This window comes from Abrus precatorius, unplaced genomic scaffold, assembly GCF_003935025.1.
Source record: "Abrus precatorius isolate BTA unplaced genomic scaffold, Abrus_2018 Scaffold11, whole genome shotgun sequence".
Classification (NCBI taxonomy): Eukaryota; Viridiplantae; Streptophyta; class Magnoliopsida; order Fabales; family Fabaceae; genus Abrus; species Abrus precatorius.
Genome location: NW_020874303.1, coordinates 11414090 through 11427256, shown reverse-complemented (window position 1 = coordinate 11427256; position 13167 = coordinate 11414090). Strand labels below are relative to the sequence as shown.

Here is a 13167-nt window from a genome sequence, read left to right as displayed (position 1 = left end):
TTGTGATTTTCACCAATAATAATTTCTTATAACAATAGTTTTTGATGATAGCTAAAGAAGAATAAAGAAGATGAATGACTTTATGAAAGATTTAAGAATAAGATCAACCAAAATAAAGAAAAAACACATGTCAAAATATAATGATGGTCATTCTTATCATGCAATTAATCATTCATGTTATATTTTATATCATATAACATGATATTTCAATAGTTTATTATTGTTTTTTAATAGTAAATTGATGAATAAAAAATAATTTTAAAGACTATTAAAAGATATTTTAAGTTTGCATCGACTAAAATATTTAATTTTAACAATTTAAAGAATTAATATGTAAATTTAATATTTTTTATGTATAATACGATTTTAAAAGAATAACATGCTATATGTGATGTAGTATGTAATATTTTTTACTTTTTTACTAAATATATTTATTTATATTATTAAATAAATTTATTTTGATAGCTAGTTTTTAAAGTGCATTATTTTGATAGATAAATTTTAAATATATTATTATGATAAGGAGGAATATGATAATTTTTCTAAGTATTAAAAATATGATAAAAATTATTATAAGTGGAAAGTAAAGGTGAAAAAAAAAAAAGGTATCCTATATTCAAATTTAAACCCGCTAATAATTGCATTTGCTTCTTCTTCGTTTTCTTCAGCTGCAACTTCTCGCTATCACTCAGTTCAGTGTCTGTAGTAGAGGATAGAGATCCTTTCAGAAAGGGAAACCTAGGGTTAGGGTTTTCGTTTTGGTGCAGAGCCATGGAAGCCGCAGTTGTTGACCCGGGCTCCAGCATCCTCAAAGCCGGTTTTGCAATTCCCGACCAAACTCCCGCCATGGTATGATGTCAGTTAAGCCCTCCAAAATTGTTTCAAGTTCTCATTTCTTAAAAAACTTTTTCTAAAAATTGCGTTAATTTTGTGTCTTATAGCAATGTGTTCCCTGATGATGGTTCTTTTGATTCAGATAATTCCCACCCAGATGAAACGAATGCTTGATGATGGGTCAGTGACGGATAACCCGGCAGTTGATGACGTTGCCATCGATCCGGTGTACCGAGGTTATATCAGAGATTGGGATGCCATGGAGGATTTGCTACATTATGTGTTGTATACTGGTCTTGGATGGGAAATAGGCAATGAAGGACAAATACTGTTCACGGATCCGCTTTGTACCCCAAAGGTTTTGGGTTTAGAAGTTTATGATTTTTGTTGTTTTTGTTCAAATTCAATGTCCCATTTTGATGACCTTCTTTTCAGCTCGTTTGGGCTTATAGCTGCAATAAGCAACTGTGAACAATGTTGGCCTTATCTAGATGATATTATTTTTGGCGCAATTCCAATGCCATGAATTAAAGCTTATGAAAATAATCCTTGAATTGTTCAAATTCCTTCCTACGTTACCATTTCTTGAAGTATCTGTTCCTGTTCAGCTTATTTTAGGCACATTATTTTTACAAGCCTTATTTGAATAAAGTACTTATATACCCTTTTATCCTAGTAGGGTCTTAAAGCGTCTTTGGAGTGTATGTATGTTGGCTTGTGTATTCATCTATTTGCCTCCTCCGTTCCTCCGTTACTCCGTTAAGTTTATTATGTACTGCCAGACAATTTTGATGACTGTTTTTTTATGCATATGTGTACTAGGTTTTCATCTAGGTCTAGCTAGGCCCAGGGAAAATGTGTGTTTTCGTTTATGATTTTAACCAACTGCATCATGGGTTGTCTATTTGATATGGTCCAGCTGCCTTTCCTTGAACATAAAATTGAGGGTAACAAGTTTGTAGTGTTCTTTGAATGCATGTTATTATTCAACTTTTTGTTTTCCAGGCTAACAAGGAACAGTTAGTGCAACTGATGTTTGAAACATTCAACATATCTGGATTTTATGCCTCTGAACAAGCAGTGCTGTCGCTATATGCTGTTGGACGTATCTCTGGATGCACAGTTGATATTGGTCATGGAAAAATAGGTATCTCTTCTGAAGGAGTGGGAATTCAAGATTTGCTTGAATATGAATAAATATTGCAATGAATAGATCGTTTATTTGTTTTATATGCTGAATGCCTGATTGTCAAATTTGAATGTGGGACTAAATGTCATGTCTAGCACTTAGTCATGTGATATTCATGCACTTAGGCCTCTATGAGTAACTAGACATCCATTGTGCTTATATCCTCTCTCTATGTTGCAATGGAGTAAAGAAATAAAACTAATTATTGTCTCTTGGCTCCACCTTCTTCCTTCTAGAATATACTTTCTCAAATGTCCAAAAAATTGAGCTTGGTCTCACTTGTTTTCCAATGTAATTAACTTGATCCCTTGGATTTCCCGATGTGATCTACCTAGCCTTGCAACTTTCCCACTGCAATCTACCTGGCTCTATGGCTTTCCCAATAAAATATAAAAAAAAAATAGTTCAACAATCTCTATGTTCTAGATGTCTAAAGACTCTAAACTTCATAAGGGGTATGTATTGAAATTCCACATCGATTATAGATATGTCCAAAATAGAGCATTAAGGGCTTAGACAATTCTTATGAGCTAACTTTTGGGATTGAGTTAAGTCTAGCACAATTTTAAGAAATGACAAATGAGAGATGAGCAATCTGTTGAAATTATAGTGTTTTAGGTATTAGAGAAAGGGAGAAATACTAACTCTTAATTTTATTAATACTAGATGATAATCTAATTGAATAAATAAGCATATCACAATATATTAGGAAATATGGAAGTTAATCCTAAGAGATAATTGATGATAGGTCTGATACAGTGATACATCTTTCCTTGAAAAACATAAGATACGAATGTTAGGATATATATAAATATTATAAAATTTTTATAAAATATAATAAATAATTAATTTAATTCAAAAAACCAAATTAAAAACATACATCTTAAACATTAGTATCTTGTTAGTACAAAATACTACAATATATATTATGGGCCTTCATTGAGATTACACATTACAGGTTAAAAGACAAAATAACACAATGCTTGAGTTACACCTCGTCAAGTGACTGACCTAAATGTTTGGTTGAGGTTGAAAAGGCATTAAATACACCATTTAGCTAACACAAAATTGACCAAATGACAAAAAATGCTCAAGGAATTGGAATGCATGTTAAATGGGTGAAAGTTCTTGGGTGTTGGCCATTGGGTGAGTGTTGCGATCTCCTTTGTTTTGGGTGGGTGCTTACAGAGCGTTGCAATCTCCTTTGTTTTGAAGAGTCCTAGCAAGAATCTCAGCAATTGTGGTATTTCCACTCATTTGATTGTGCATAAACTTAGATGTATAAAAATTTCGATGTATCAAAATTTTAACAATCATGTTCTTATCTTGTTTTTTTCAAATGGCAATATATTCATCTTACCATTATCATTTCTGTTATTACTTTTTTTCTTGTGGATTCTCTTGAAAGCTCAATATTCACTACCTTAAAGGATAGTTGTTTGTGGTCACAAATAACTCATGATTTTTTTTTTTAAATTTCAATCACTCAACTTGTATTGTGTGTGTAATATCTTCATTATTGTCCCTCATTCTTCTGTAAAATATATCCAAATACTTAAATTTACAAACTTGTGATATGACTTCATTTTCAAATTTAACTTTCAAATAATTTTCATTTCGTTTCTTGCTGAAGTTTCAATGCATATACTTTGTCTTGCTTACTCAAGCAAAAACCATTTAATTCCAAGGTCTGTCTCCAAAGCTCAAATTTAGAATTAACCTCTTCTCTTAACTCCTCAACTCAACCAAGATTATGTCATTCGCAAAAAAACATGTATTTAGGAAAAGTATTTTGTATGTCTTGGTAAGAAAATCTATGACTTGAGTTAAACAAATAAGGATTCAATGCTGAGTCTTTATGTAAACATATTTTTATAGGAAAGTCCTTAGTTGTGCCTCTCAAAATTTTCACACTTGTAGTAATCTGATCATACATGTCTTGTATAATTCAAATATAAGCCACACAAACACCTTTAGTTAGACTGCTTCATAGCCGACATAAGATGAAAAATTCATAGGTGTTTCATAATATTCTAAATTATTTGAAGCACAGTTTTTATATTATTGATTATTCTTCATATATTCTAATGCTTCCCTCAATCTAAAGCTTACGTTAGCTTGTTACAACTAAACTCCTATTTTACGTAAAATTAAAAATATAATATGGGATGTACCAAACATGGGTATAAAGGCAATTGAAGGATGTTGGAAAGACAACTCAACAAAATGGTTAGAGTGATATTGTGCATGACCAAGAAAGGAGAAATTTTGCTAGAGTAATCATTGGTGAAATTTCCAGGCAAGCTAATTATATGCAGTAAGAACTAATATTTTTCCAAATACATCAGGAACATTTGGAAGCTTGAAACCATTAGAAATTTTGGGTTCCCAAATAAGTTGAATGATATGAAACAAATTTGGTAAGAACTAATTCGATCTTATCAAGGCAATCTGTGGCAATGAATCCATGGCTTATCACTCACCTTTTCATCTATTTTCTTGAAAGTGATGCTAATATCCTTTCTTAAACCTGAAAAACAATGAGATACTTTTTTCATTTCATATCATTTGGTAATTAGAGCTTTGCTTGATTTTCAGATGTAAGTTTACCTTATTGTTTCTTTTTTTAAAACTACTCTTACTTTCTTAATAGCTCACAAGACAAAGTTGAGTAAGAAAAGGTAAGAGTGGTGATATTATGAGAAGAAAAAAGCCAAAATAGAATGACAAACGCAAGTGAACTGTGAGGTCCTATTTTCTATCTATCTTTTTTTCACCAACATGATAAGAAATCAAGAAAATGCTCTAGCAGGGTTAACATTATTTCAAATGAAAGTATTGTCTAATGATCTTAAAAGATTAATTAATAAAAAAAATTGAGGGAATTTGTGAACGTATGCATCAAATGGTGAAGCAAGTTGTGTCCTAGGTGAGAAAATGAACCATACGGAAACATGCTGGTTGTAAGGAGAGTTATAAATATGTAATTGATGGAGGAAACTGAATCTTAAAGAAAAAGCATTTTCTGTAATAGGCATCTTGTCCAAGAAAAAGGTGTGTGGCATGATCATAGATGAAAGTTGTACCAATGTGACTAGTACTACCATAGTGTAAAAATTGAACTTGAACGCCGCTGGACATCCTAGTTCTTGCAAGCTGCAATGGTTTAGCGACAATGATGAATTAAAGGTTGACAAGTAAGTTCTAGTGTCTTTATTTGTTAGAAAGTATAGAGATAAGGTTCTTTGTGATATGGTGTCTATGGAGGCAGAGTATATATTCTTGGGTTGTCGATGGCAGTTTGACTGCAAGGAATTAGAATATGTTTTTCCTGGTAAATTTCTAAGTGATGTTGAACATGATTCGAGTTCTTTAGGAGATCTATTTCAAATTCTTTTGTAGAGAGAGGGAATGAAATGACTCAAATAGTAACAAATGATCAAGGATTGATACAACTTAATTTGAGTTTTTCAAGAGTCTATTTCAAATTCCAAGTAGGCCCATTACAAGAACAAAAGTTAAAAGGTTGAAGGAAGCTTTAAATGAACAAGTTTAAGAAACTTGGGCTAGAGATAAAACTATTAAAAGAGATTTTGGTTAGATGCACTAAAATAAGGGATTGGACCTTACATGGACATGGTTTATTTGGCGTTATTATTTGCAAATCCAATTAGGATTTGATGTTAATTTCATTAGAAATTGGGATTTATTAGAATCTGTTTTACTTTATTTGGATTTGTTTCTTCTATTAGGAAGAGGATATTTAAGTGCTACTATGTGATGTTGAGGAAATAAATATTGTGTGTGCTATCTAAGTGCATGAGTAGATGGCTGAGTAAACATTTCTTTTTCAAAATAAGGTTGCTCTTGAACTTATTAGTTTCTGTCTGCTGCTTGATCTTTTTGACTTCGTAACCAGATATTGCACCGGTGATTGAGGGTGCTGTTAACCATATTGCCTCAAGAAGATTTGAGTTTGGAGGTATTGATCTAACTAATTTCCTGGCCCAAGAACTTGGCAAATCCAATCCACTGGTGAATATCAGCATCTCTGATGTTGAGAAAATAAAACAGCAATACTCGTGTTGTGCTGAAGATGAATTAGCTTATCAGAATACCCAAAATTCTTGTCCTGTGGAGACTCATACTCTTCCTGATGGACAGGTATGCTTCTTGGTTCGTCTATCTAATAGTTATGACTCAATGTGATGCTTGCTTATTTACTTTTTCCTGATGTTATATTCAATCAATTCAATGAAGTTTGTTTTACTGTAGAGATCTGACAATCATAGTGTGAATTAGGACTGGTTATAGAATAGGGAAGTGGATGCAAATGAAAGGGAGGGTGGGTTGAAGAATCAGTAAGGAGAGAGAAGGGCTTACTTTAGATTGTGATTCTTGATTTAAACAAAGCTTATGACAGAAGAGACTGGAGAGAAGATCGCTGATATTTTTTACGTTGGAATACATTCTGTTTTAATTCCTTAATGTCAAATGTGATCTTTTTGGCTGAATGGGCTGAACCCCGATATGAAAGGATGAACAGTGATTCATTACAACTCAAGAATGCTAGGATGAACAATATGTACCACAGCTCAACAAAATCCAAGGCTGAGCCTGAGTCCATGATGGAAACTTTGAACAGTTGAACAGCAGTTGACTGTAACTTTGAATGGTTGAACAATGGCACTCAAGGCTCCGAACAATTGAACCAAGAGAATAGGGGCTTCAAGCAGTTTATGTGGAGGTGGAAGCTTTGAATGGGAACAATGGCTTTAAGCCACTAAACAGAAGCTTCACCAAGTGGAATAGAAAAAGTTGAAAGTGTTAACTGTTGGAAGATATGATTTTCTAAATAATAATTAAATGCAGTTCATTTCCCTGTGAATAATTGAATTGAGCACAATTATTAGTTTGTTAGCTTACCTCTTGTATATAAATCATTGTAAGGGCACACTTGTATCATCTCTCATTCATTCTACCAATAATAAACTATGATTTCTTTTCCTTTCAAGTTTTTTCTTCTCCTTTGGGGCTTAACCATGTTTCTCAACAGATACTAAACTGGTTTGCTGGATACAGTCTTTTTTTGGTCAGTTTCAAATAGCATTTTTGTTTGGTTTATGATTTTTTGGTCCACCTATCCTACCTTTGACTGCCATACCAGTGATTTAATTCTCTCTACCTTGACTGTGTGCTCTCACATTCTAACTTTGGATCCTTGGCATTTTATGACTTTACCTAGTAGTTGAATTGTGTGTAGGTGATAACAATTGGAAGAGAAAGATATACTGTTGGTGAAGCTTTATTCCAGCCATGTCTATTGGGTTTAGAGGCTCATGGCATTGTTGAGCAGCTTGTCCGTACTATTTCAACTGTGTCATCTGATAATCATAGGCAACTTCTGGAAAATACTGTGGTTTGCGGTGGCACTTCTTCTATGATTGGTAAATCAATACTTGGTTGGTTCTGTTGAATCTAATACTAGCTTGATTAGAGCTTCTATTCTAACCTGTTATATATATATATATATATATATATACATTTTTGTTGAAAACATGATGGACAGGTCTATGCATTTAAATTTATGCTAAATGGAATCACAAACTTTTCTACTTTTATACTAGGGATCCTATGTTCTTGTTTGATTGGAGTGAAATATAACTAGATATTAGACCATAATCATTCCTATTGTCTTAAATGTTGACATCAACTAACAAGGCTTTCAACATAAGTAAATTTTGATGTGAAATATTGGGCAGGGTGATAGAACTGGTACCGATGTACAGAAAAGTGTTCTTGAATTTTTATTGAGAAAACCTTAATTCCCAAACCAGTACCATGTATATAATGATTCAGAATTTAGGTGAAAATGTTACACTGATTTCTACAGGAGTTATTTGAGAGAACTCCACTCTCCCAACCTTTCCAATTATCAATTGCAAAAACATACTTACTCACTAATCCTTCATATGCTTATTTATAAGAGTGACTAATACAAACATTACAGTTGGCATACCCACTGAACGGCTATTTATTCAATTTCCCGCCTATTCCCTTCCATCTTTTTCTATGGTACACCTTTGTGAACCTATCACAGGGCAGGATAAGTTTTTGAATGTGAGTGAGAAATTGTTTGTGATTGTCTTCAGGTATTTCCTGTTGTGGTTATTTTAAGGACAGGTTACATGTGGCTTCTAGAGCTGATACTGCTTCTCATAGGAACAATTGCTAGGAGGCAGTATTAATAATAACAAACAACAACAGTAACAACAAAATGATAATAATAACATCGATGACAAATTTGGAATGGTTAGAGGATCAATTCCTACTTTTTTGGCTGGTCCAATTTAGTTATAAAATCTATAGGGTAGTGAACGATGTATATTTTTGTTGAGATTACAGTAAATAGGGTAATTATTATAAATAAGGTAATTATGTAATTAGCGTGTTTTAAATAGCTGTAAATTATGTATTTAATGTGCCCAGTTATTATAAATAGGGAGTTCTGTTGTATATTCAAACACAGATTCAATTTATGCTTTCTTGTTTCTCCTCTTTTAACATGGTTGTGATGAGAGGGCAATCTTAATCCGTGCATTTACAGTGAGCCTACTTACTGCCCATTGATGTTAATTTTTGAGAAAGTGTGTTTAGTTTTTGGTATCTAGTTTCATCTTTGGGCGACTGTTTTTTCAATCAGTACTGTTAATCGTTTTCACCCACTTTTTCTACTGACTTTCCCGACCACCGACCAATGGATCTGGGTCACTGTCACCTGTGCAACCCAATCCCAACTGAACCATCTTTATCAGAGCCCCAACGGCCCCACACACGCTCCCACAACAATGTGCTATTTTTGTGTTCTATTGCTGCTTTTGCTGTGAGAGGCAGCGTGTCCAACTGTTTTTTTGACCATCATTCACGTTGTCGGCATCACTGCACGTTTTCTTTCCAGATCTGTAGTTGTTTTGTCTGATCCATGGTCCTGTACCCCATGTGGCACTTTTGGTTCTGTTCATGGTCGTTTTGTCTCTCCTCAGAATTGCCCATGGCTGCCCTTGACACCCTCAAGGCTGAACATGCCATCCTTACCAAACATGTCATTGCTCCTCTCTCTAGTGAGGAATTGGACAGTAAGAAGTCTTTGGCTTGTCATGCACGATTATGATGACCATCACACTAGTAAGGTTGATACTATTACTAAGACTGATTCTTGTTGGAAGGTTGATGCTCAGCTTTATTGCACCAATAAGGCTACCCTTCATCCCTCTTTTGGCTTGTCTTGTGTGCCCATGAGACGTGTGAAGCCATCTGGGGCACAGGCTAAGTCCTTGCACACCAATAGCACTTGACCTTGTGACCATTATTAATGCTCACTCTCTAGATGGCTCTCTGGCTACCTACTTTGGTCGGGTCTCAGGCCTTTCATGATTTCAATGAGCTCTTATCTCCTGTTGACAAAACTGGCAAGGAGCTCAAGCAATGCCAACAATTCTTTATGTTGTTTTACATATATGGTTTGCTAGAGGCTTATTCTCATGTTTGTGATCAAATCTTGAAGTGTCCCACTGTTCCTACTATGGACTCTACTTGATCCATCCTGCTTCATGTCTTGGCTAAGATATCGCCTGAGGTTGTTGTTTGTTCTCCTCTTTCTATGGACTCTTCTGCTCTAGTGTATCACCAGCGTGATCATACTCGATATTGCAAATTAGAGAAATCTCGTATTAAGTGTGACCGCTGTCATAAGCCTGGTCACACCATTGATTAATGCTACACTTCATGCTTGCCCTCCTCACGTGGCCACTGTTACTCACATTATTCTGCAGGTGCTTTCTGATTCTGCTGGATTGCTGCCTATTCCTCAGACAACGTTTGTCTCGTATGACGATTTTTTGAAGTAATGTCGTGTGATACCATTAGACCTCCAGTTTTACTGTGTTGGTTATGCTGACTGGTAATTCCTTTATTGATATCTCTCATTTTCCTTTGGGTCCTTAAATTCTTGATTATGGGGTCACTGATCACATTAGTGATAATAAATCTATTTTTTCTTCTACTTCTTTTTATTATTTATCTCCTATCACTGACTTCCTAAACACAACCCCAAGGTATTGACACTGTTCCCATTCTTCCTTCTGTTTTCATTGATGGTGTTATTTATGTTCCCAAGTCTCTTTTTGTCTCCTATTTATCAGTTATCTCGTTCACATTCTTCATTGCATTGCTTCATTTACCAAATATCTGTTTCTTTGCAACACTAGAGTTTGGAGAGGATGATTGGCTTTGTATGAGACTCGAGGTATACCCTGATTCTGACAATCCTCTCATTGGTTCCATGGTAGATTGTCTGTCATGGTTCATGCTTAATTAGGTCATCCTAGTTTTGCCAACCTGAAGCTATTAGACAAACATGCTGTAGTTTCTTTCTTAGTTTTCTCATTAGTTGGACTTTGTCCTCTTATTCTTGTTCATTCAAATGCTTGAGGTCTTAGTCGTATTATTTCTACTTTAGGGTCAAAATACTGTCACTTTCATCGATGATTTGTACATGATTTTATTTAATGAAAGAAATTTTTTCTTTTATTTTATCTTTCAGTCATTTTATAGTAAAATAAAAACTCACTTTGACATTTTTGTTTGTATTTTACAAAGTGATATTTGGTACCTTGTTCTTCTTCCTCCCAGTCAGTCTGTCATTGGGTTGGCTGCTCATGGATCTAGACAATTGGTCGATAGCAAAGTGGATCAGCTGAAGGCTCATCTGGTAGCCATAGGTTACGCATAGATTTGTGGTCTGGATAATGGTGACTTTCTTGTGGCCAAGATACCCTCTTTTTGCTTGTTCTTATTTATCGTAGCCATTTGTTATTGGTCCTTTCATAAATAAGATATCAACAATGCCTTCATTGACTTCTTAATTTAGTTGCATATGGAATTTAGCTTTTCTCTGATTAGCAAGATGCCCTCTATTTGCTTGTTCTTATTTATTGTAGCCATTTGTTATTGGTCTTTTCATCAATTAGATATCAATCTTAATTTAGATGCATATGGAATTTAGCTTTTCTCTGATTAGCAAGTAAACCTATTCTGTGTAAGAAATCAATTTGTTCAGTACGGTCATGGCAAGGGTCATCGCACAGCAATCTGACCACTTTTTTATGAGGAAGTTGTTGTTTTACGTGTACATTCTAGCATGCTAATATTGCTTCTTCCTGCAGGTTTTGAAGAGAGGTTTCAGAAGGAATCTTCCTTAAGTTCATCTGCTGTTCGACCAACTTTGGTTAAGGTAATTTTGTTGTCTTGTAAAATAAATAATGTAACAAGTCATTATATTTATGTTAACTTGCGTATTTTAATTATTGAAAGAACTTGCTGCAATTTTGTGGCAATAATTCTTGAAATCTGGTACGTATGGTAATGAAATATGGGATCCAAATGTCTGCCATCCATGGTTTCTTTTCATTGATTTGCTATTCACGTGCTTAGAAACATAGTTCCCGGCAACCTCCCCCACACCACTTTTGTCCGGATAAAGCTTTGTGGGCTAAACTTTATTGTTGTTCATTCTTATCTTATACTTGTCTGTACACTATCGTTATTCTCGTTCTAAACTTTCTAATCATGTTTCCCCTGGTGGATAATCTCTGGCATATTGCAGCCTCCAGAATACATGCCAGAAAATATAACTACGTATTCTGCATGGGTGGGAGGTGCCATACTTGCCAAAGTAGTTTTTCCTCAAAATCAGCATGTGACCAAGGCGGAGTATGATGAAACTGGGCCTTCCATTGTTCACCGGAAATGCTTTTGATGGAATTCATATGCATGATCTCCTCAAGCAGCCAGTTTCTTTACACCTGTATCAGTACATGTGATAGGCCCTCATTTGACTTTAGATTCTAAATGCTAGTCTTGCTAGATGTTCAGGTACTTGTGGGAATTTAAAAACTGTAGTGGATCTCCATTAACTAAATGCAATTGTATCGGGTGTCCCAGGCACTACAAGTAGATGATTTCAGTTAAGCATTGTTATGATAGAATCGTATATAGATATGCTGCAGCAATAATAACATTATCATTGTAATGAGCAAGCCTGCGAGAGTTGAGTTTGGTCCTCGGTGACTACTTGCACAGATTTTCTGCACCGCTTCTATTATAGCATATAACTAATTTTTACCTAGTAACTTGACTTTTTTTACCTTGTAATTTGTAATTCTTAGATCATAATATCGTTTAATCAGTCAAAACAAACAACACATTTTAAAGGCTATTAACATGATATAAAAGAATTTCAAACCTGCACAGGTATAAAGGAAGTGGTGTTTATTGTTTTGGTCAACAGAGGTGGTGTGAATGAACAAGTATACTGAATAATTGCAAATCAACTTTCCCTTAGGGGACATCCAATAAAGTTAAAACAATACCCGGTTGTAATAATAAACTTAGTGTACCTATGGTTTAAATGCAACTAGTGCTGAGAAACGCCAGCCAGATTCTCTTTCTTTAGCATGAAACCTATACCCTTGAACTTGCATTTAGGCCGATTCCATATTAGACTTCGAATATTTTGTCAATAGGTCTCATGGCTATGGCGAGTAAAATACTTATATGCCCTAATTAGTGTTGATCCTACCATCACCAATGCCAACTCATGTTCTTTTCTAGGTTCATGCCTTCTAGACATGTAATGGATATGTGCTAGACAACAACACTTTCAATTCCTATGGGGCTTGAGTAATTTTATATTAAACTAGCACTATTAAGCTATGCGTGTTCATCATGTTATAATATATTCAACCTGAACCAGTGTGGTAGGCATGCAAGCTCGGCTAAAGCACTTCCTTCAAGTTGCTATAGTATCATTATTATATTTACTTGATCTTGCTCTACCTTAAGTGTCAATGGTCCTCTTCAGTTTTTGTTTATCATTAAGTTTCAATGATTACTCTGCATGAATTGATGACCCATGACATGCTTTGAATTGAATTTATATATCTTATAAACTAGTATGAATTGAATTTATATTTCTTGCATGCTAATCTCTGGTTCTGATGGCCAACTACTTGGACGCCACCGCTGCATTGTGTTATGATTCTACTGGGAAAATGATAACTTGGTCGCCCAAGATGGAAAGAGAT

General features: G+C 34.6%; 1 protein-coding gene across 1 annotated transcript; it reads left to right on the top strand.

The window, feature by feature from the left end:
- Positions 1-656: 656 nt before the first annotated feature.
- LOC113855325 (actin-related protein 7-like) lies at positions 657-12206 on the top strand. Its single transcript, XM_027486921.1, has 7 exons — positions 657-849; positions 977-1192; positions 1840-1981; positions 5943-6187; positions 7287-7470; positions 11248-11315; positions 11688-12206. Exons 1-7 carry the CDS (start codon positions 772-774, stop codon positions 11838-11840), a joined length of 1086 nt encoding a protein of 361 aa, XP_027342722.1. The 5' UTR covers positions 657-771; the 3' UTR covers positions 11841-12206.
- The last annotated feature ends 961 nt before the right edge of the window (positions 12207-13167 follow it).

What these genes read in the sequence shown, in the direction of transcription:
- LOC113855325 (XM_027486921.1), top strand. Translation starts at nt 772, where the DNA reads ATGGAAGCCGCAGTTGTTGACCCGGGCTCCAGCATCCTCAAAGCCGGT. An exon ending in TATTGGTCATGGAAAAATAG is followed by an intron (nt 1,982 to 5,942) that starts GTATCTCTTCTG and finishes CTTCGTAACCAG; the next exon opens with ATATTGCACCGGTGATTGAG. An exon ending in ATACTCTTCCTGATGGACAG is followed by an intron (nt 6,188 to 7,286) that starts GTATGCTTCTTG and finishes AATTGTGTGTAG; the next exon opens with GTGATAACAATTGGAAGAGA.